Source organism: Abramis brama (assembly GCF_963993115.1).
Source record: "Abramis brama genome assembly, chromosome: 23".
NCBI classification, from domain to species: Eukaryota; Metazoa; Chordata; class Actinopteri; order Cypriniformes; family Leuciscidae; genus Abramis; species Abramis brama.
In genome coordinates, this window is record NC_139985.1 from 15,120,757 (window position 1) to 15,142,438 (window position 21,682).

Here is a 21,682-nt window from a genome sequence, read left to right on the forward strand (position 1 = left end):
AACCAGTGATTTTTGTCTTTCAAGTTGCACACATGTGTGGCTTTGATTTCTGGGAGGCTATGTCTTGTGTATTTGTATCCATGAAACAATGATGAAGTTGAGAAGAGACATGGAGCCCACTACTTTGATCGGTACTTCCCTCCCATCTGTCCCTCCAGCTGTCTCATGTCTATCAATCACTCTCAAACACACACTCAATTTCTGTCACATCAGCTAATGGATCAGAGTGTTTAATCGGAGACAGTCTACTACAGCTTTGTTAAATGGAGAAAGACACAAAACCATCCAAACAGTTTAAAGCTAAGCGGTGGATTCCTTTCAACTAGACAACATTGAGAGTGTTGCTACAAATATTATGACTTATCACAGAGCACAGATAAGTATGTCAGCAAAGCTGTAGCAAAAATCCAGTGAGATGCCTTGCTGTCTCTTGCCTTACTCAATGCTAGAGTTTAGCATTGTTGTCTTAGCGACATGCTAACATCAAACATTGAAATAAATTGTCATGTCTCCTGCACAGTAGAGTAAGTCTGGCATTAGCATGTTGCTGTTAAGCTAACCAAGCATACTCATACAACTTTGTAGCTTTGTTGTCTTAGCGACATGCTAACATCAAACTCCACTGAAATAAATGATCAAGTCTCCTGCGCAGTAGAGTTTGGCATTAGCATGTTGCTAAGCTAACCAAGCAAACTCATAGGCTACAACTTTGTACATAAAATATACACAGCATTTACAAATAATAGCTGAAATAGTCATTTTACTTGGTTTGCACTTATTAAAAGTACAAACCAAGTAAACTGGTACACAAAGTACACAAACTGATCACTGGGGTTCCTCAGGGTTTAGTTCTTGTTTAATTCTTAGTTCTTCTCCAAACACACTACATCATTGGGACCTATCATACCGGCACATGGTTTATCTTACCATTGCTGATGACACACAGCTTTCATTTCAACCAGATGATCCCACAGTAGCTGTACGAATCTCAAACTGTCTGGCGGACATATCGGCATGGATGAAAGAACATAATTTGCAGCTCAACCTGGCAAAGACTGAGGTTCTCATCTTCCCCGCCAATCCGTCTCTACAGCACGATTTCACCATCCAGCTGGGTTCATCATCTATAACCCCATCAAGGTCAGCTAGAAATCTTGGAGTAATCTTTGAGGACCAACTGACCCTCAAAGACCAAATTGCAAAGACAGCTCAGTCATGCAGGTTTGCACTACACAACATCAGGAAGATCAGGCCTTTCCTAACTGAGCATGCAACACAACTTCTCGTCCAGGCCCTGGTCATTTCTATGCTTGACTACTGCAATGCTCTTCTAGCTGGACTTATCGTGTGCAATCAAACCTCTACAAATGATTGAGATCGCTGTAGCACGTCTTGTCTTCAAGAGCCCAAAAGGGCCCACGTCACACCTCTCTTCATCTCTCTGCACTGGATACCACTCGATGCTCGCATCAAGTTCAAGGCATTGACGCTTGCTTACAGATCTACCACAGGCTCAGCTCCATCCAAATTCTCCCACTCTTATGAGTCTACATCCCTACCAGAAGCCTATGATCGGTAAATGAGCGACGGCTCATGGTACCATCACAGAGTGGCACAAAATCACTCTCCAGAACATTTTCGTTCACTGAAACATTTCTTCTTATTATCAATGATGAAAACAGCTGTGCTGCTTAATATTTTTGTGAAAACTGATAGGCCTACATTTTTTTCAGGACTCTTTGATGAATAGAAAGTTCAAAAGAACAGCATTTATTTAAAATAGAATGTTAAAAGCATTAAAAATGTATTTACTGTCACTTTTGATCAGTTTAATGAATCCTTGCTGAATAAAAGTACTGACTTCTTTATTTAAGAAAAAATCTTACTGACCCCAAAACTTAGATCTGTAGTTTATGTAAAAATTAACATTAACCAAGCATAATAATAATTACTGTTAACTATTATTGGGTGGTATTTCATGTTAGCTGTTCCAATAACTGATGTTAACGTAAAGTACTATAGTAACATCAAATTTTAAATTCTTTCCTTGCAATTCATTCTGGAATTGTATTTCTTTGCAATGCATTCTGGGATTTACATATGATAATAACAAAAGAACAATGTTGCTGCCTACTTTTCAGCAGAGCTTTAGTGTCAAATCATTTAAATGTAACAGATAGCATAGCATGTATTTATGAAAAACTCATTGTGTATATAGACATACATGTACATCAAATTGTGTAAATTGCACAAAGATACAGTATTAGGGGCCGTTCACATAGAACACGTTTTTCCATTGCACTACTTTTCCATTGTTTTTCTTTGTGAACACGCTAGACGGACGTGTATAACTGTTGTGCTCGCGTCTTGCATCTTTTGCAGCGTCTCGCGCATGTCACGTCATTCTAAAATCGCAGCGCTCAGGTTAAAATCAGTTCAACTTTAACAAGACCTTGTGTTTTTTTTCCCCCATTCCACTGCCCGCGTCTCAGGTTTTTCAAAGCGAAAACGCATTCTGTGTGAACCAGCCCTTACTGGTTTAAAATACATTCAAATCTCTGCCAGTTTAAACAGATAGACATGCACAAGGGAAAAATCTATGTGGACTTCTAGAAACATCTGTTTTATAGAACTGAAGCACATCCACTTGACTGCACGTATCCATTACTCTCTTCCTCTACACAAATACAAAAACACACACTATTTCATCACACTTCTCCAAGAACATGGCTGCCACCTACTCGATCGAAAGGAGGATTTCTGTGAATATTGATAGCGTCCTCATTTCCACCGCCTCAGTACAAACAGTCCAAGCCATCACTTTGTTGTGCGCACAGCTTCTGCATATGATGTTTAGCAAAATAATATAATAGAGAGAAATAGAGCAACATATAGAAGGGTACAGTACAGAGAATAGACTGTCCACTGAAGTTGAGTTTTTTGAAAGATAGGGAAAATTTAAAAAGTAAAAAAAAATACTCACAAGGCACAGCATGGCGGTAGAGGTTGTCTCGTATGGTTTGCTGAAGCTCGTAGTCGGCTGAGGATTTCGGAAACCTCTGGCTCAGGTAGTGCTTCAGGTCTTTATTGAGTTTATTTCCTGCAAAACAAAGGGGAAAACACACGTTAATGATGCTGAATCATAGGCAAACTCAGAAGAAATCTGTAGTAGTACAGTTTGCTTCTGACTCATTGTTTCACTACCACTGGATAAAAGTTCCTGCTAGTGGCTAATGCTGCTAACAGTGTCTAAACTGTCTAATATAATCGTAGCAAGTTCATATTTGTTGTCGAAAGAGGATTCCTCAGCGTTCCTATAGTATTGCGTTAACAACACTCAGAACACAGGTTTGTATCCTGTATTTATTGTATTGTATTTAGGGGAAATTCCACAAAAAAAAGACAGATTTCTGTTAAAATATTATTGGTCATGAGTAAAACAAACTCGTAACTTGTCAATGGTCCCAAATAGTAGGAGTTTAGGAAGTTTTTGAGAGCAAAAATGGAGGAAGTGGACAGCTATAAGATGCTAATGCGCGCATATACTGTACACACTACTGTTAAAAGTTTGGGGTAAGTAATATTTTTTTTAAATAAACGAATACTTGTATTCAGTAAGGATGCATTAAATTGATCAAAAGTGACAGTGAAGACTTTAAAAAAATCGAAATCCAATAAAAGCTGTTTTAAATTTTTCATTCATCAAAAATTCCTGAAAAAAGCAGTTTACAAACACTGATAATAATAAGAAACTTTTCTTGAGCACCAAATCAGCATATTAGAATGATTTCTGAAGGATCATGTGACACTGAAGACTGGAGTAATGATGCTGAAAATTCACATTTTAAAATACATTAAAAAAATAAATTAAAAATTTAGATTATAATTGAAAAATTATTTTAAATGATAATAATATTTCACGATATTACTGTTTTTGCTGTATTTTGATCAAATAATTGCCTTGGTGAGCATAAGAAACTTCTTTCAAAAACTTTTGATTGGTAGTGTATAAACCATAATGGTTTACAATTGTTGTTGGATGTTTGCATCAAGTATGTCTGGTAACTATGTTTCTCAATATAATTAGTAACAAAAAAAACAACATTTGTAAACATTTTAATCGAAGAGCATGGGTGTGAATCTGTAATCCGTGAGACATTAACACGTAGTAGCACACCTCCATTCACACTCATGGGGATACCTGGCTGCCACCTCAACCCAGTGCAAGCAATAGAGTGGGCCATGTGAAACATTTCCCACCCTCAGCTCCACCATCTGTTCAGAAGACACAGATCGCTTACCCAGCACCATTTCAAAGAGATGCCAATAGCCAAAAGCTGTTTATGTGTTAATGTGGTTCCGCTGGGTGCCCGCACCAATGCCAGATCACTCGCCGGCATTGCCTTCCGACAAACTCTCGATTTCTCACATGTACAAGTGACTCCAGGGATTTCCCTTTACCGGATTAATGGGAATATTGCATTTCTGGAGAATTTCTTTGAATGGATAGTCTCATTAAGGCCTAATGATGTAATCAGTTTCTCAGTTTTCTCTCGCCAGCTCTGTAGTCTGTCGTTGATCAAATGAAACTGCATTTTTAAACTTTATGAACATACATAATTGATTGCAATGGTGATACTAAGCGCTGCAAGTCCTAAATGCCGTCCTCTGTCCTTGTAGTTTTCATTCGAATGCAAACTTATGTGACAAACAAGCATAGACTGTCTGGTAATAGTCCACTGTGAAACTATATGTTCAGAATCATCGCCTAGTCACTAAACCGCTGTGATTTCCAATTCGGTTCTTCCTGTGGGGTGTTTTGGGAATACGGGATTACCTTTGTACAACACACTGACTAAGATAAGTGTAGACTGAAGGAGTCTGATACCACATCAGCACTTCTACATTGAATTCTGGCTAAAAAATAAAAAAAATAAATGGAACAAAAAGTCCAAATTAACTACTTATGAGATCACAACAGTTTAACAACTCAAAACAGCCTGTTCGATGTGGACAAAGCAAAATCAACATACACATGATTTTACAAATGGGCACTTACAGCAATTTCCTTCCTGAAACAGATCATAATTTTGCAGAAACGTCACACCATTTTCTCATTTTATGATTGGAGGATGTGTTTTAGGTCTACTGAAACTCGCCCTTTTTTTATACTCTTTCATTTTAACTCTCATCAGTGTGTTCAAACAAATAATAATAACCACAAAAAAATGTTTTTGCAAAAATGAAATCACAAAATCCAGAGCCTTTATGGATCTTTAAAGTCAGCATGAATTATAAATTCGCCTTATCAATTTGCTAAATGCATGTCATTGATCTTATTGTGAGTGATTCATCCGTGCATACGTTTCGTTTTTTAACTTTGACCTAATATTTAATTCAATATGTCATAACTGGATCTTTCCAATGAAACAATATATTTTTTCTCTGGTGCCGGACTTCTCCAATCATTTTATCAATTTAAACCCCGCCCCTTTCTTACAATTGACTGAAAGCTTGCATTTAGATCTGCCTCTATCCAATCAACAACCAACAGACAAAACCAAATCCCTGCCCTGCATTGTTTTCTTTTACAATAATTGAATATTTAATAATTAATTGCCACAGAAATGCTTTCAGTAATTAAGTGTGAGTGTATTTATTATTGTGCCCTACAAATCGTTCAGTAAAATCATTCAGTAAAATGCACAAACATTTCTCATTGGTTTCTCAATTGAAATGCACAGTGAGGTAAAAATGTACTTTTAGCACACAGCTCGTGTTATTGCCGTGTTGAGCAGGCTGTACAATTATCTGTAGAAACAGCTCTGCCAGGCAATGTGCAAACTAGAAGGTCAGAAAAGAGCTCTTCTCTTCTAATTGAACCTCTGGAGGATCGTTTCTTAATCTAGCCACATCCAAGTCTAAAAATACATTTTGATGCGAAACCCATTAGACTGCTTTTTCAGAACTAAAACGGGAATTATATGCAAGTGTGAAACTTCCTGTTGAGTTGGTGTGTGCAGTCTGGCGTTGATGTCAGCGCCACGGCATACCGCTGTGAATTAATCCCTGCAACAGGTTGCGAGTCATTACTCAAACCTACGGCAGCCAGACTACACACCCACCCCCCATCCATCATCACAAACTCACTTTATTCCAATTAGCTGCTTACTCTGACTCAACGCCAACAGTGGACTCCTGGCCAAACAGCGTTAAACCTGACGAGATCTGAGCTTCAGGACACACGGACTGGGATGTGAAGACAGAGAGATGTGAAGGATAATAAAACAAAGGCTTGGCTTATTTTACCAATTTTAAATAAAGACAGTTATTGGGTTTTGCAGTACCTTACATGTCACTACCACCCAGGTACTGTCATGGCCTGTTGGTTTGAGTGGACATTCACAACTATTGAGTACAAAATATTTTACTAGTATGTGAAAGTTTTATCGCAATCCCCATGTCTATAATCTACAGCAGTGGTTTTCCAATTGAAAAGGGCCCGCCATAAATATGTTAGTCAAAACTAAAATGAGATAAATAACAAATGCATACAAATGTTTTATTCAAAGAGAAAAATTACAATAGGCACATATTTCTCAGCTAAACAGGCATTCATTCCTATAGAGAAATAATAGAGAAATAAATAAGGAATAAAATAAATGTTTCGATATATTAAATAATGAAGACAATATGTATTATGAAAGATATATTTTTACATATACAAAACTTCAAATAAAGAAAAAAACGTTAACTTTAACCCTCTGTTATTTTTGACTGAAAAATTTTCCTATTTTTTTTTTTTACTTCATCGGAATGGTACGAAACTTGGTAAAGGTTTTGGCATTTGCTATGTGAACACACACACACACACACACAAAAAAAAAAAATCATAGACATGATTCGAAAAGCTTAAATGGTCCTGAAAAAATTAGTCACCCTTTGACTCCTCATGGTCAAAAAGGATATTGGAAATGAATGGAAAACTAATTTCATCTAGTGGAACCTTCTGTACTGCGCCCAAACAAAATCTTACTAAAAGCTCATTTTTTGAGATATTAAGCTTAAATTTGGAACACAACTTTTATGGCTTATGGCTTTATGATTTTCTCACAGTTTAAGAGTAAAACATGTTTTGGAAGATATATATATAAAAATTTAAAGTTTACTTTTTCAACTTTTTTCACTTCAGCAATAATCTGCCAAGTGTTGTCTTTCAAATGAGACCACACTTAAAATTGATGACAGCTCAAAAAGTGAATAAATGGATTATAACTACTGCATAAATAGAATGTAGTACCATAAAATCCGCTAAAAATACTAAATATTAAAGAAAAAACATTATCAAATCAAAATATAGTGCATTCATTTCATTGAAATAATTTTTATTTTTGACCACTACTCGAAGAACACTAAGTCAGTTTGGTATGATCTGAATGTTAGAGATCGGCAAACTGTTCCAAAGAGCAAAAACATGATGTGAGGATGGAGGAGGCCCACTGTCTCTCTCTCTTTAAAGACCCCTGATCTGGAATATCGCCTCCTTTAATTACTGTGCCGTTATTTGGTCTGGTAAATACAAAAGGGGTAAAAAAAGAATGCAGTGTACTGAAATGTTTAGGGTGTGTTTTTACACAGACCCATGCACTTTTTACAGACAGTGAGTAGATTACACAAGACATAATCTTATTATGTGCATTGTGAGTGATATGGAAAAGGCTTTAGTGCAGGGCAAAGAATGGGTCTAAAAGCACCTTTTCGAGGAAACAAGTGTTTTGTGAAGAAAATATGATTACAGCATATTTTTTAAACGGGGAGTGCAGCATATCTTAAAACCAATAACCACATTACTCAAAAGCACAGAGAGAACAACAAAATCAACATAAAAAAGGGCCAACAAAATGACTCCTAAACATAAAGGAATGAACGATGTTTTCTAAGTGGATTATTTATTGTTTATTAAGCGAATCAGTTTTTGGAGCACCTAATTCATCTTGCAGCTTTCAAACTGCTGTATGATATCTGTTGTGCGGCCAGCGGTTCTGCTTCATTTCGCTGACTCTCTGCTGATTTATGCAGGCCCTCTAGACAGAAAATACAACAGCCAAATAGTGCACATCTTATCTTACAAGGCTGACTGGTTTCTTCTTGCTTAGTGTGTCCATAATCCTTGTGTGAAGATGACCAAGTAGCAGTACTGTCTTTATTTTTTATTTTTTTAACAGTCTGTATTTGACTCAACCACTCTCCAAACACAGTCCAAGAGCTGGCAATTCAGAAGGAAAGACAAGTCTGAGTAAATTAATGTTTGTGTTGATATCATTGTGAACACCCACTTAACACAGAGAGCCAAAGCATGCTGGATTCATTCCATCGAATTTATGTGTATCTGCATTTACGAAAGTGTGTAATACAACTGTCTCAGTTGCCAGGGTGTATCTTCAGCTACCTGCTGGATCTCAATGCCCATCAGAATAAACTAAAGCACGGTGTGTTTAGAAGAGATTACTGGATCAGACAAAGCATCCGGCGTTAAGAACGGCGAGATGAGAGAGAGAGAGAGTGAGCGAGTGTGTATGCGTGTGAATACAGGACCTGGTGCCACTCAGAAACATCACTGCCTGCTGACGCCAGCCCTAAGTTCTCTGAAAAACGAAATCCAGTAACTGAACAGAGTCTTGTTTTACTCACTTGGCTGTGGAGATGGAAAATGAAAGAACTGTCAGATTTGCAAATTTCTTTGGAGTCGAGCTATTTTCTGAACGTTTTCCTCTGCCTGTGCATGAAAGCAGGAAACAGAACTTTGTTCAGAAAGGCTCTTGAAAAAAAAAAAAAAAAAACGGCTGCCTGACAGATAAGTGAAGAAAGTGTCTGACACACTCAGACTAACCAGCAAAGCCTAAAGGCACTTGAGTGTTTTTGGTCCAGTGTAAATTCATGTTCCAACTTCCAATTCCATGTTCTGTTTAACTTAGATAATCAAACAAGAACTCAACTATATATTTTTTGCATGTTTATATTAACATTTTGTAATACGTGTTGTTGTATTTTTGTATGTATATTATAATAAAATACTAACAAAACATATAATAGTGTGTAATATTTAATAATTTGTCATAATAATAACAATAAAACATCTATAATTTATATAAAATTCCTTTCGAACAGTTTTCAGGGTAAAGGAGCATGGATCATTACTTAAAGGTGCTGTATGTAACTTTTTCAACTCTAGTAAAGCAAAAAAAATACCATAGCATGTTTCCTCAATATATGCAAACATATTAAGTTCACATACTCGTTTCTCTGAAAAATACTTCTACAGCCAGTTATTTTACTTTGAAATGTGCGTTTCCAGGCTGGAGTGTTTGTTATTGTTTTGGTCTGTGATACTGCATGTTGCCAATTTTCATTGTCCTGTTGCGTGTGCTCAAACTGGCAACCCGTGTGAGCGCCGTCAAGTCTGAGGAGGCGGGGCAGGAGAAACGAAAATGAAAATATACATATGTATACATATACATATGTATATACACACACACACACATAGATACATATATACATACATATATACATAAATATATATATACATATATACATAAATATATACATAAATATATATATATATACATATATACATAAATATATATATACATATATACATAAATATATATATACATATATACATAAATATATATATACATATATACATAAATATATATATACATATATACATAAATATATAAATATATATATATATATATAAAACTCAAACCACACTGTAGAGGAGACTTGATCATAGTTAACCATCATTTAAAAACATGCTCAAAGGCACCCTGCGGTCACACCATAGGCCTGAAAGTGTCGTCTAATGAGTCTACTCTTATTAGACATCCATCCTCTATACAAGATCAATCTGCTGACACCCTCAGCCCACCGCTCACACTCAGCACGATCTAAACTATTAAAAGTATGTTTATAAGCATTATATTCAGCATAAATCTGAGTAATTGCGAAAAATATGCAGTCTCACAGGTTAAAAACCCAGTGGTGATTACATACGAATACAGTGGGACAAACACAACCAGAGAGTGTGCTGCTGCTCTAAGATTCTGTGTGGAAAAACAGGTATGAGGTCTGAAAACAGGCGTGTGTTTGGTATTCTGCTCTCGTTTCTTTCTCAGCTCTACACTGCCCTCTCTGTTTCCCTCCATCACGCCTGGCCTGCATCACACTGGGCCGTGTCACCATGGCAACGCTGGTCAGAGCAGCACTCATCCAGCCTTGACGTTTAAGTGTGCCGCCCCCTACTGGTGGTTAATGGTAACAAGCACATACAATAACAGATAGGTGAACTTTGGTTTACCATTCAGCTTTTTGGTGCCACATACAGCTTAAAAGGCAAAAAATAAACATAGCAAATTTTGAGCTCTATGATTCATTCCAAAGTTAAGGAAATAAAAAAGGTCTTACTGATGCTCTTACTGGACATTGTACCCTGAAAACGCCCTTGATATATGAGCAAAATAACCCCAATTATACTTCACAAATATATATATATATCATACAATATTACAATTAATATTAAAGACATGGCAAATTTGGTACATAATTTGAATTTTTGGGTTAAACATTACTATTATTGCAATTACTTATTGTCCAGACATACCAAACTTGGAAGAAGAATTTTTTATTTATTTTTTAACGTTAATTATTGAAAAAACGAAATAAGAGTCCTTTAATGTGCTTATGTAGCAGTACTATTTAATATAAGTGCAGTCACATTGTCACACTAACCTCACATTTATGAGGAGGAACACACTGCTTTGCGCTGTATTTATGACAATCGCAGCCTATCGCCATTCATCCGGAGGATTTTAAATGACCATACGAGATAAAAAAAAAAGAAAAAAGACAGGGACACTTTACAGCCGCATCTCTTTCAAGTAGCAAGTGAAATTGTTTACCACATTCCAGATTGCTTTTATTGATTCCCAGCACTCTGGGCAGAAAATATGCCTCCAATGATTCATCTCAGACATGCAGTGTTGATCAGATAGAGCTGTCATTTATATTAGTCCTCTCTGACTGCAGGCATCGCATCAGACAGGCTTTTTAACTTGACTGGCCTTTGTCTGACTACTGTTGGGGTTATCAGTGTGTTTGGGCGAGAGTGTGAATGGGAATGTAAATGCATTAATATCACACAGAAGCACTGAACTCAGAAGTATACAACAGCCCATTACCAGAGTGACAGTTAAGATATGTATAATGTATTAGTTTCCATAAAAATATCAAGCAGAACAACTGTTTACACAGCATTGATAATAAGAAGAAATATTATGCCAAATCATCATTTTAAAATGATTTCTGAAGGATCATGTGACACTGAAGACTGGAGTAATGATGCTGAAAATTCAGCTTTGCCTATAAAAATATGCATATTAACACAGAAAACAGTTGTTTTAAATTGAAATAATATTTCACAGTCTTTACACATTTTTGATTTAACAAATGCAGCAACTTATGAAAGGCGATGTGTGTTACCGCAGCATGCACGACCTTCATGTAACATAAGTTTGATACGGCTGATAATACTTCTTTATGCGAGTCTTTCATTGTCCAGAAAGCACTGAGAGTCTGAGTTTCTGCAGCAGGTGCTGAATGGCGCAAATCCAAAGAAATGAAAGTCAAAGATCATAACACTTTATATAAATGTTTTACCCTTGAAGTGGTCAGTCTTCAGCAGCAATAAAAAGGGTGCTATAGTAAATGGAATGACAAGAATACCAAGTATGCATACTATTTTTGTACATTTTTCAGTCTCAAATAATCTCAATAATTTTGTCACTCTTCTTTACATTGCAATGTAATAGCAAAAAACATCATCCGAAATTTAAATAATATTAAATATATTTTAATATTAAAATAATGATGGAAAATAGGTTATAGATTTTTATTTCTTTGGTTAACCTTTAATATTAATTAAATTACTTACTGCATTATGGCATTATATTACCTCAGCCCTTTATAACATAGCTTAACTCAACAGTTATCTACATTTAAATTGGATAAATAATTTATATATATTTATTCAAAAAAAATTCGTATTCAATCCAGTCAAGCATCAGACAACCAAATTAAACTTTCACGCCACCAAACAAATCAGACCCTTCTGATAGGATTAAAGGTCCTGTATTATGCCCCTTTTCACAAGATGTAAAATAAGTCTCTGATGTCCCCAGAATGTGTATGTGAAGTTTTAGCTCAAAATACCCAACAGATCATTTTTTACAGCATGTTTAAATTGGGGCTCAGAAAAACGCGCTGTTTTAGTGTGTGCCCTTTAAATGCAAATAAGCTGCTGCTGCACGACCCAGGGGGCGGAGCTTCATGAGCTCGCGCTCAGTCTCTCAGGACAATTTCATCTCACGGAAATGATAATATCAGAAACTCTCAGTAACGGTGTTCATTTCGAGTCGGACAATACTGCCTACAGAGTCAGAGTGCTGTATAGAGATGGAACAGGTATAGTTTAGTAGTTTAATTACGGTTATAACGTATTTGTCATCTGCTTGTATGTATCCATTATTAATAGCCTACAAGTCTGCTGTTTCGGACCAGGTCCGAATGATGATCAAACATATACTGATGAGTTTAATAAAGTTTATTGTACATAACACAAAAGATGAAGCATCAGTTTTACTTCAGAAAATCACCGTAGGCTGAGTAAACACAGTAAGTTATAAGAAGTGCGCAAGTACATAAATGAATTTCGGTAGAGTTGAGGGAGCATTTTCTTTAAAAACAAAATAATTCCACCTCGTCTTCAGCGGCTGCCTCAGATTTCGGGAGTAAATAGAGAGTGCTATTTGGATTAATACATCCAGCCACACAACACCTACAACTCTTGGGAGACATTCTCGTCAGTGGTAAATGGTAAATGGACTGCATTTATATAGCGCTTTCACAGACCTATGGCCACCAAAGCATATAGCCTCACATTCACCCATTCACTCACTCATTCATACACCGACGGCGGTGTCAGCCATGCAAGGCGCCATCCAGCTCGTCGGGAGCAGCTGGGGTTAGGTGTCTTGCTCATGGACACCTCGACACTTGGTCAGGTGGAACCGGGGATTGAACCACCAACCTTCCAGTTTGTAGACAACCTACATGAACCACTGAGCCACTGCCGCCCCTGCAGCCACTGGGCCAGTGCTTAGTGACGTCACTAAAACAGCATTCTGAAAACAGGTCGTTGGGAGACACTGCTGATGATTTATGGGGATTAATAAAAAAGGAGTGAGTGGATTTTTATCACTATTGGCTGGTTGTGTACACACACTGCCAACACACATTTATGTCCAAACAGCATGGAAAAGTGAATTTTGCATAATAGGGGACCTTTAAGAGAAAAGCATTAAGACTCTGAACACCCGGTGCGAAATAACAATTAATTAGCACAGTCTATTAACACTGCTAGCTTGCATTCTATGCTTGACGGGAACGGTTGTTGAAGCAGCTTAGCATCATTGTTTGTCTGCCGACAAAATATTTCCTCATTAGGGCAAACCTTACATGTGCTTTAAGTCTACAGGAGTCTGGCTCTTTCAGGACATTACAAAAGGAGATTTATAAGAGAGGCAGGATAAGTAGATGGAAATGGATTGACCTGGGTTGTATTTTACAGTAAATGTGCCCATCTGAGAACTTCTTTAACCCAAATTCTCTTTCCAGTAAATTCTGATACAAATGTCAGAAAAATGAAAGCAGAGAGACAGACAGGTAGGTAGATGGAACACAAGGATGGATGGATGGATGGATAGATATTTACCATTTAAATGAGCTCCTGTCACACATTTTAAAGGCGACTTTAGGCGACTGACTAGAAACTATACTTTTTGCACCTTCTCTACCCAAAGGCTTCAGCTAAACTGTGGCACAAAGAATTACTGGACTTTAACATACCGCTTACAGAAACTTCAGGCCCCATTTCTAATAAAATTGTGTTGTGTTTGCACTGCTGAGGGCCTATTCCTCACTCTCCTGCTTCCTGCCACTCTCCTTCCTTCCTCTGAACTCCCATGCCATCTTTCTTTCTCCTCTTTTTAATTGTTCCCTCAATCTATTCTTGTGTCCTTGTCTTCCTTTTTTAAATCATATTGATGCATGTCTCACTTTCTTATACCGTCCGTCACACCGTGTCTCTCAGTTTGGGTGTCGTCGCACGACTGGGTTTGATTAAAGCCTCTGTGATATAACTCACTCTCACCCCACGCCGGGACAACAGCAGCAGGGTGCACTCATAAATCAATATGGCACCCCTCCACGCAACCAACACAGACTTCAGGGGTGAGGCACCACGCCAGCCATGATAACAAGAACACTACCAACCTGTCTCGCTCTCACTCAGCCACAATGATTTTTCATTTTGCTGATGCAACACAATAACTAAAAGCACGTGGCGTCCTCTCGGAGCCCTCAAGGAGAACAGCTCTGTGACTAAGCAAACAGCAGCCAGCTGAGCCAAGACCACAGACACCATCTTAGATCTTTCCAAGATTGTCACTAGGGGGCGTGTGTGAATATGGTCCAAAGTTGAAATGGCAAATGTATTTATTAAGAGGGCTAGTTAATGTATTCTCTTCTGAGAATAATATATACATACAATGGTCGATGTAAACTCGGTTCAAGCATTTACCTAATTCGAAATTGAATTTATTCCATTCTGATATAATGTTATAAAATATATAAATAATCTGTGTTCAATACAAAGAGGTCTATAACACCTGTAAAACAAACAAACAAAACAAATAAATAAATAAAAACCAAATAAAATCAAAATGAAATAATTTTGAAAAATGTTTAAAATAACACAAATAAAATAAAAAAGGGAAGCTTTTGCCCGCTGAATAATGTAGAATAAATTGAAAAATAAATTGAAAGGACATGGAACAGATGGAATTGTTATAATGAACTATTTTGTCCAGCTGTTCGAGTTGATTCCACCTATAGGACCCCAGAGGGAGCTGTATGAAATGCCTGATAAAAAAATAAATATAGTATAAAAAAATGCGTAATTGAACATTTACATAAGGTATATACTAAGCTAGCATTTTTTTTTTTTTTTACTAAAATAATGACAAAGTTAAATTCACAATCTATAGCTTTTTAATGTGCAAGGTCATTATCAGTAAATGATAATGAAAGGCCTTCTTAAAGGGTCATTTATTTAGAAATGAACTCCAGATGGATTGTTGCACAAAAGAAATTTTCAGGCTTTGTACAGTGGAACGAGAATAAACCATAACCTGTGGGTGAAACACGCTGGACACCAGCTAATTCATCCCAACACTTTATTTTACCCTCACTGTTGTCATTCCCTACGGCTCCCCCTAACCGTGCTACAATTTAATGCTGGGACTTCACTCCCACAACCTTTTACTATCACTCTTATTCAACATCCAGACTTTTCCTCTCTCCATCCTACTCTTTTCCTGTCATTCTCTCATCCTCGGGTTGGCGTTGACCCTTGAGCAGATGGCCATGGCCTAGTTTCTGCAGCGGTGATGCTGAGTCACAGGCCAGCAGGATGTTACAAACGTCAGAGAAGCAGGCAAGGTGAAGTTATCCACATCAGGGCCTCCCTCCACACGCCACACTGACTCCATCTATATTTAGCAGCAGAAGCGCACTCACTCAACTGCCCCGGTCTACTACATTTATCTACACTCAGAGAGAGAGAGAGAGAGAGAGAGAGAGAGAGAGACTGATTGCATACATACATGTACATCATAAACACAGGCTTAGGCACCTTCCCAAACAAGTCTTTGGCACACTAATCTAACAGTGTCCCAAATGCAGCTTTGATCCAACCCTCTACAACAGTGCATACTGTGGCAATTTACACAGCATACTAACTAGACCATACACAACTTTTATACCATTCCACTGCACTTATGTTTTGTTGTGCTGCAAAATGAATTTTAAATTAAATAAATGACTCAAACAAAATTATCCTAAAAGCAAATTTAACCCAAATCGCATGAGCTATAAAAGAGCTTCAAATCCTAGATCAGTATAAAATCTAGTCTTAAGCCTCTCTTGAACTGTGGCACATTAACGTGTGTTTGAATATGGTAGCTCTTATAAAGTGCTTTTTACATGCATACTGTAAAATATCATACATGAATAAAAGTTGTAAACAGTCTTAAAATATATTATAAAAATACAAGAGTGTCCACAATTAAGATATGTTTTTAGGTTTGATAAGGTTTGAAAAATGTTCATACTATTTTCAGGAAAAGCTCAAATCTAATTGCATTAATAATGAAAAAAAATACATTTTATAATAATAATAATGTCGTGTGATTTGTTTTTCCCTATACCTTGAATACATGTTAGTGTACACATCTTAATCAGTTATATTTTTGAGTACACTACTGTTCAAAGTTTTTTTTTAAAAGATTTTATTGAAAGAAATTAATACTTTCATTCAGCAAGGATAAATTAAATGTATCATAAGTGACAGTAAAGACGTTTATAATGTAACAAAATATTTCTATTCCAAATAAATGCTGTTCTATTTAACTTTCTATGCATCAAAAATGGCTGCTGAAAATTCAGCTTCGCCATTCCATGAATAAATTAGAAAATATATTAAAACTAAAAATAGTTACTGCAAATTAAAAAAATATTTCACATTATTATTGATTTGACTGTATTTTTAATGAAATACATGCAGCCTTGCTGAGCATAAGAGAGCTCTTTTAAAAACATTATAAAAATCTTACTGACCCCAAGTATTTTTTTTAAAACATCATGAATTAATAAATGAACTAACCTTGCCTTGTCATAAAAAGTCAAATGATCTGATATTTTAAGAGACATGCACATCACAAAAGATTTGTGTTTATCTATGTTTTGCATTTGTAATGTATTTTTGAATAAATTAAAAGATCAGACCAAAAAAATAGCATTGCATCATTGTTCCATAAAAACAGATTCAAGGTTACCCTAGAAAAAAATAACAGCTAAAATTTGGTTAGAATACAAAAACATACCAAACATACTCATTGAGTAGCCAAGGGAATGTGAAGCACATGCAATTTTAATGCCTAGCCTTCCAGATTTATATTGTTCCTAAATTTTCATGCTTAAAATATCAAACGCCCATATGTGCAGAGTCTGTAAATGTACACCCCGAGGGGCTTCGCAATCTGTCAGGCCGACCAACCCGCACTGATACAAACAAAGGCCTGATGCATGACTGCGCTGATCACCTGCGTCACATCAGACGCTGCATTTGGAGTTCATAGTTCTTTTTCATATCCAACATCAGGGCATATTTTGAGAAGTTTATACGAATTCTCTAAAACAGTACAAGTAAAAGCAGACGTTTACAGGATTATCTATGCTGTAGTGGCTGCAGACTCTCTTGTACTGTGAGGGAATTAATCATGAAGCTGGTATAGTGACAGCTTTCTGCAGTGCAGGCTCCTTCATTCCTTCCTTCCACTGCACTGTGACTAAACGCTTTCATGCTACATGTCATCAACCTCTTTATGAAACCAGGACCCGCAACAATAGGTTCCTCGCAACATCATTTCCATTTCAGTCCCGTCTCCCCTCATTACAAGAGCCTCGTCGTTTTATCTTTTCTTCTCTGGAAAATATCACTTCCTCTTCTCCACCTGTCCTAAACAATATGCACATGTTCAGGGACTGCTATGGAAATGAAGCACTGAGTGGGAGGTGATCCAGCCAGTGCAGCCCATATTTCACTAGGCAAAACCAATCAGTGACCTTTCTGCACTGGTTTGCATAGAGAGGGGCCCGAACATAATGAACCAATAGAGATGGAATTTATATCTAAAGGCTTCAGTGATACTCGTTAATCTTCATCACTTTATTATGCCCTTCTCACTCTGAGATATCGACACACACTATAAGCTCCTTTCACACGGCGCATTGTGAATTTTCATCCCAATTTTCATCCCAGGAAATTGCCGTAAAATTGCTAGAGTGCCCTCTGTGTGAATGCAAACACGTTCCGGGATTGATGCCTGGGATCGATGCCGGGATGGGGACCTAGTAACATTGCCGGAATCAACGAGCCCTGTGTGAACAAAAGCCAGGACCAATGGCGTAAGGGGTGTATCGTAGTGATGATGCATGTGCCATCGCACAGGCCTTACTACAACCTATACTACAGCATATGGGGAACGAGCCACGCTTTCGATGATTGGCTGAAAGCGGCGTCAAATAAATATCTGATATATCATTGGTTAAAAATGTAAACAAGCCTCCATGAGGTGGAGTCCACTTGCTGGCTACGTCATATCATAACGTTAACATGCCGAAACGTCAGACCTCATTTAATCCGGAATGGACAAAAGAGCACGAATTTGGCCATGATGACCCTAGAGGTGCTGTTGTCGCCTGAGCTGCTGCAGAGGGTGAACTTCTTTGTTAAGAAATGTAAACTGAAATGTGTATATATTTATTTTTCACATTCATTATTTGTTTATTTATGCATTTCTGTTATTTCCAGAAGTCCAGAAATGTTATGTTTTCAGGCACTGTGCACTTTGCAAGACAGGTTCACCTCAGTGCTCAGTTTTTGAAACAGACATCACAATGTCTTGAATAAATACAAATACTGTGAACAAACACTTTTTTGCCTCTTCTGTTACACATAGGTCTACATCAAGATATATCGTAGATTAAATTGTCTGGCAATGAATAGAGTAGGATATTTCAGAATCACTGTCTCATGATACCATCGATATGATGGACAAAATTGTATTGTAGTTGCGAGTAAACCATAGTCCTATGCAATTATTCTTGCCTCACTAAATGCCATAAAAGTGTCCTTCTTTTTGATGTTATGGAAATGGCCACCCAACGTCACGTTTCTATACGGGATCTTTACGAGATGTGTGTGAACGCACTCGCAGATTCCGGAAAATCACTGGCAGTGTGAATTAACCAAAATCAAACAATCACACATTATCCGTATATTTTCCAGAATCTCTGTGTGAAAGGGGCTCTTGTAACATCACAATGCAAATAGAATGTGGGAATCACTAGGGACTAGACTTAATTAAATTTTAAATTATATTAAATGTAATAAAACTGAACAAAACAAAGAAAAACTAAATATTTTAAAACAAAATAATAAAATAATTAAAAAAATCAGAAAACCAAAAACACAACAACAGAAAACATAAATTTAATTTAATTTAACAAAACAAAGAAAAACTAAATATTCTAAATAAAAAAAAAACAGAAAGCAAAAAACAACAACAGAAAACAAAACAGAATTTAAATTAAATTAAAAACACAAAAAGCTAAACGAAAAACTAAATTTACTAAAACAAAACAACTAAATAAAATAAAAGTAAAATAAAAACGGAACAAAACAAAACAAAAAACACAACAACATAAAACAAAACAGAACACACAAACTAAACAAAACAAAAAGCAAAGCAAAAACATTATTTTAACAAGTATAGTGAACCCTGGCCTGAACTTTACCTTTTTTGTAAAAAAAAGAAAAGAAAAAAAGGCCATGTTTATATTGACACAGTACAGTAATAATTTCCCCCACCTCTAATTGCAACACTGATGTGATGTTAGATTACACTTCAGCTGAAAGGCAACATGTGTACGGGACACAAATAAATCCATGATTAATTTCATACCACAGCTAATAGTGCTAAAGAGCACAAGCTTTGTCATGGAAGCATGCGGTGGGGCCATTGTATAGCCACTTTACTGCTGTCTAATGAGATGAAGGAGTTCATGCACAGAGAACCAGAGATAATGATGCAATTATCCAACAACTCCACCTGGCAGCGCTCCAGAACATCCAGACTCAACCCCACGCTCCACCGTCCCTCCCACATGCTAACAAAACCTTTTCAGTCACTCCTCCATCCTGCCCTCCATGCCTTTAGCCCTGCAGCCACAAAACAGTCTGAGCCTCCACACATTGGATAATGGAAAAAAGACTAAACATTCAAATGAACACAGCTTTCTACAGGAAACAGTGGAAAAAGATGGTCACAATAAAGAGCAGAATAGCATTAATAAACACATGAGGACCATATGTGTTTGATGAACCGTTTTTTGCAAGAACTATTTCTTCTGCTTATTTAGGGTCAGAGAATAAACCCATAACCTTAAATGTGAGATATTGTCCTGTATGTTCTATACACATAAATGAAGCCTCAAATCATCCTTGCTCAGGAGAAAAGTCTGCTATTAATGTTTAAAGCAATCGAACATTCGATTTTTTTCTCTGAAAAAGAAACATGCATCACGGTTTCCAAAAAAATATTAAGCAGCACAGCTGTTTTCAACATTGATAATAATAAGAAATGTTTTCTAATGATTTCTGAAGGATCATGTGACACTAAAATCATGACTGCTGAAAATTCAGCTTCGTCATCACAGGAATAAATTTTAAAATACGTTAAAAAAATTAAATTGCGATGTTTCTAAAATTGTACTATCTTTACTGTCTCTCTGATCAAATAAACGGCTTGCTGAGCATGAGAGACTTCTTTCAAAAATGTAAAAGCAAACATACCGAACACAAACTTTTGTAAGGTAGTTTATATAAATTTGTGATCAGACGTATTGCTGTAGATACATATGCATAATAGTCCAGTAATTTTAAGCCAAAATGGGGGTCAACCTTGAACAAATTGCAACAGAAGCAAACTCAACTGATTTTGTATCCTCAATATGTCCTAGAAACACCTGGCTATACCCAATGTTTAGATCTGTTGTGGTATTTATGCAAATTAGCACATACGTAATTAGATTATGCACCGTTTGTCCATGTTAACAAACCATTTTAAAAAACTTGTAATACATTTTTTGTTTGTCTTGATGCAAGTAATCAACTCAGTAATTTTCATGGTGATATCTAAAGGTTAAAATTTTTACCCTATTCACGTAAGAAAAAGAATGACTAGGCGTATGGATACAGTGGCGTCATGCCCATTCAAAGTGAGGGGGCATGTGCCCCCTCAGATTTTTCCTCCCTGATAATTTTTTTGTCACAACTTTATTCCTATTATGCTCCATAATATACCAGAGCCTATAACGACTCAAATGTATTCTTCTGGATGTGTAATAAATCGGTCAGCATCAGCCCGCCCCTTTTTCCTAATATGGTGTCTGTGTATATCAAATCTAGAGCGCTACGCGCATAGCGCTCTAGAATCTTTGCTGTGTATGTTCAAGCAACTCACTCGTCTCGCATGTTGAGCTGGCAATGTTTTACAGATGGTCTTGAAGTGGTAAGTGGGCAAAGCAACAAATCGGCATTGAATTAGTTATCGGATGATATTAAAAGGTAGTGGGATTATTTGTGGTTGACCTGGAAATTTTAACTTGATCAAAAAGTTATGGATTTGATATTAGCCATTTTCAAATAAACGGGGTAGTGTTAACCTTATTCAGCACTGAAATCTGTCAAACTTCTTTCCAAGTCCTTCATCACATATTAATATTAAAATAACTTAATTTCAGAACACCACAAAGTCAGACCTCAGCACCTTTATGTACCTTTAATGTAAGATCGTTCTTCGGTCACATACCAATTTAAAATCATAACATAAAAACTGCAATGGTACTGTTTTTAAAATCATGTGTAGTAGGCCTAAGTGTA

The 21,682-nt window shown here is 36.7% G+C and overlaps 1 protein-coding gene across 13 annotated transcripts in view; it reads right to left on the reverse strand.

The window, feature by feature from the left end:
- magi1b (membrane associated guanylate kinase, WW and PDZ domain containing 1b) overlaps positions 1–21,682 on the reverse strand; it is a 132,830-nt gene that overhangs the window by 69,079 nt on the left and 42,069 nt on the right. For all 13 annotated transcript variants that reach the window (XM_084101119.1, XM_084101117.1, XM_084101114.1 and 10 more), the window contains exon 2: positions 2,984–3,100. In XM_084101119.1, coding sequence (XP_083957245.1) covers positions 2,984–3,100 — 117 coding nt within the window. The remainder of the gene's footprint in view (positions 1–2,983; positions 3,101–21,682) is intronic.